The 3,004-nt window shown below is 35.5% G+C and overlaps 1 protein-coding gene across 2 annotated transcripts; it reads left to right on the top strand.

The window, feature by feature from the left end:
* Positions 1–571: 571 nt before the first annotated feature.
* Positions 572–2,576, top strand: LOC106309744. 2 transcript variants are annotated; one of them, XM_013746858.1, is made up of 9 exons: positions 572–751; positions 823–1,133; positions 1,204–1,237; positions 1,312–1,503; positions 1,569–1,652; positions 1,735–1,800; positions 1,888–1,979; positions 2,061–2,108; positions 2,214–2,576. In XM_013746858.1, exons 2-9 carry the CDS (start codon positions 832–834, stop codon positions 2,308–2,310), a joined length of 915 nt encoding a protein of 304 aa, XP_013602312.1. In that variant the 5' UTR covers positions 572–751; positions 823–831; the 3' UTR covers positions 2,311–2,576. The 2 variants fall into 2 exon arrangements, with proteins under 2 accessions (XP_013602312.1, XP_013602311.1); XM_013746857.1 differs by having other exon boundaries at positions 574–752; positions 826–1,133.
* The last annotated feature ends 428 nt before the right edge of the window (positions 2,577–3,004 follow it).

Consider the following 3,004-nt stretch of genomic DNA (forward strand, 5'->3'; position numbering starts at 1 on the left):
TTAATATAATTTAAGCATTCATAAAAATAATTGAATTTTTTTATTGAAAAGTATAAATCTTTATTAAAAGTATATAATTTTTTAATTAAAATATTAACCCCATAATAAAATTAATTTATCAGAGTTATACCAACTTAATTCATTAAAAAAATAAAGTTTAATTTTTTTTAACATAAATAGTCATTTAAAATGAAATACGATAAATAAAGATAAAATTTTTAAGTCTTTTATAAAATAAAATACAAATATATGAAAATGTGACATTTACTAAATATTTGTCAATTGAAAAAAAAAACAAAAATAAACCCGCGCTTTCAAGCGCGGGTTAAAATCTAGTTCCTCCTTAAACAATAAACACACAGTAAAGCATTTCTTTAACTTGGTTAAACAAACCAGATGAAAAAAAAACACTAGACTGGTTAAACCGAACATAACCGAGTGGGTAACAAATAATTGAGACTAGCTTAAACCGAACATAACCGAGTGTGTAACAAATAACTGAGATTTTGTCTGAACATAACCGAGATTCCGGTTTAGATCGAATAAAAAAAATATCTTCCCACACGACAAAAGGTTTCGACTTTCTTCTTCAAAAGTCAACGAACTAATAAAAATCCCGACAAAGATCTTTCCCTTTTTACTTCCAACTTCGTTGTAATTTTCAGAAGAACTCTCAGCTTCATCGATTCGCTGAGACTTGAGAGGATGCAGTAAAGAGAATCTCGTCCCAGTCACCAGAAACAAAAAAAAAGGTATCTTGAAATCCTCTGTTTCTGTTATTACTATACATAATCTAAATTATACATGATTCTTGTTGAATCTTAGGACTCTATGGCTGCTGCTGATACAACAGCATTAAGTTACTGGCTGAACTGGAGGGTCTTCCTCTGTGCATTAATCATCTTAGCTCCGTTAGTATTAGCATCAATCCTGATCCGGAGATACGAAGGCAAGAGAAGAGAAGGAGTATCCCCAGGGACATTGTTCAAACACGAAGCTTGGAGCACGTGTCTTAAAACAGTCCACCCTCGCTGGTTGCTTGCCTTTAGAGTATTCTCGTTTGTCGCAATGCTGTCTCTGCTCATCGCCAATGTTGTTATCCATGGAGGCGGCGTGTTTTACTTCTATACTCGGTAAGTTTTCAAAATCGTGTGAATCTTTGAAAATGAGTTGATAAAGATTCGATCTTTGTTGGTGTGACAGGTGGACGTTTACTCTCGTCACACTCTACTTTGGGGTATGTGTCTCTTACAGTCTTAATTTTCAGACAGTAACTGAAGCTGTGATTCTTCTCTTTGTTTGTGTACATAGTATGGTTCGTTGTTATCTATTTACGGATGCTGCATCTACAATAAAGAAGAGAGTTGTACTTATACAAGCATAGGTGATGCGGAAGAAGGCACTTATAGACCACCGTTCATCCTTGAAGAGGCAGCAAACACCTCAAAACCTTGTGGTACACCAGCTGGTTTTGGGGTTTACATCTTTCAAGTCCTGTTCCAAGTAAGTTTCTTCTTATGTGATTTTGTTAATGAGTGAAGAAGACTGTACCAAACTCCTTGTAACAGACTTGTGCAGGTGCTGTTGTGCTAACGGATATCGTGTTTTGGGGATTAATCTACCCGTTTACTAAAGGTTACAGACTGAGTTTTGTAAGTTCTGGCTCTTCGAATGATTTAGATTCGTTTGATATGTTTTTTATCCCTTTACATGTGTTATCTTTGTTTGCACCAGCTCCATGTTTGTATGCATTCTCTCAACGCAGTTTTTCTCCTCGGTGACACATGTCTCAATTCTTTGGTAACTCTTTCACAAACATTGGTCTGTGGATACAAGAGTCTCCTGCTTTTTAGAGCCTAACATGAATCTTATGTCTTCTTCATCTAGCGATTCCCGCTGTTTAGGATCTCTTACTTTGCATTCTGGAGCTGCATTTTCGTGGCTTACCAATGGATTATCCATGCTTTCAAGAACTTATGGTACACACTTCTTCCATCTTTGTGTGAAGTCTTAACAATTGTCTTGTAGAGTTTTGACTTAGAAGGGAAATTGTTTTGTAGGTGGCCATACCAATTTCTTGATCTGTCGTCACCCTATGCACCCTTATGGTACGTTCATAAACTCTTTCACACTTAGTATGTAATCAAACTCAAAGATGGAAAGAGAGAGAGAGAAACTTATTGTGATCTTTTTTACTAATGTGTTTGTGGCAGGTACTTGGGAGTGGCATTGGTGCATATACCGTGCTTCGCCGTCTTTGCTTTGATCGTAAAGATGAAGAATTCTTTGCTAGAGCGTCACAGCTCGTGATAGGTTTGGGTTCCCTCTTCTATCTGTTGAGACACATGAGGATTCCATGGTCTTATAAGCACAAAGTCATAGAAACTCAAACCCTCTTTGTGGATAATAGGCTTTAACCAGAAGATAAAGTATTCAAGTTTTCAACAAGAGTCCAAAGGTTCATTGAGATCTTGACGTCTTGTTTATTTAAACATGTTACTCTTGGTTGTAGTACCCTTGTTGTAAAAATGCTTCACAAAACTAATAATAATAGTCCTGAAAACTAATTTGGTTAATGTTATGAAAGACAGCTAAGAAAGTCACCAGCCAGCCGTTTATGTTGAAAAATATAAAAGATCTGAGGCCCGCTGTACTATTTGCACAGTGAATTATTCAATATATACGAACATTTACGTTCGTTGTATTACGCATCTCTCAACATCGACCTTCTCTTCTCTCTCTCTGATAAAATCTTTCTATCAGTGTTAAAATTTCTACGGGTATAAAATTTCGCCCTTATCTAAATACCTGCGAAACAATAAAATACCAGTTCTTTTTATAACACGTTATCAGCACGATCACTCTGCGATTCGGTAAAATTTATTTGTATCATTTATACCCTGTTATAATGGTCGGTATACCGCCTCTACTATTATTTATATCATGTTATAATGGCCGGAATACCGCCTATATTATTTACTAGTAATTTAATTTATTTATTGGT

This window comes from Brassica oleracea, chromosome C8 (assembly GCF_000695525.1).
Source record: "Brassica oleracea var. oleracea cultivar TO1000 chromosome C8, BOL, whole genome shotgun sequence".
Lineage (NCBI taxonomy): Eukaryota > Viridiplantae > Streptophyta > Magnoliopsida > Brassicales > Brassicaceae > Brassica > Brassica oleracea.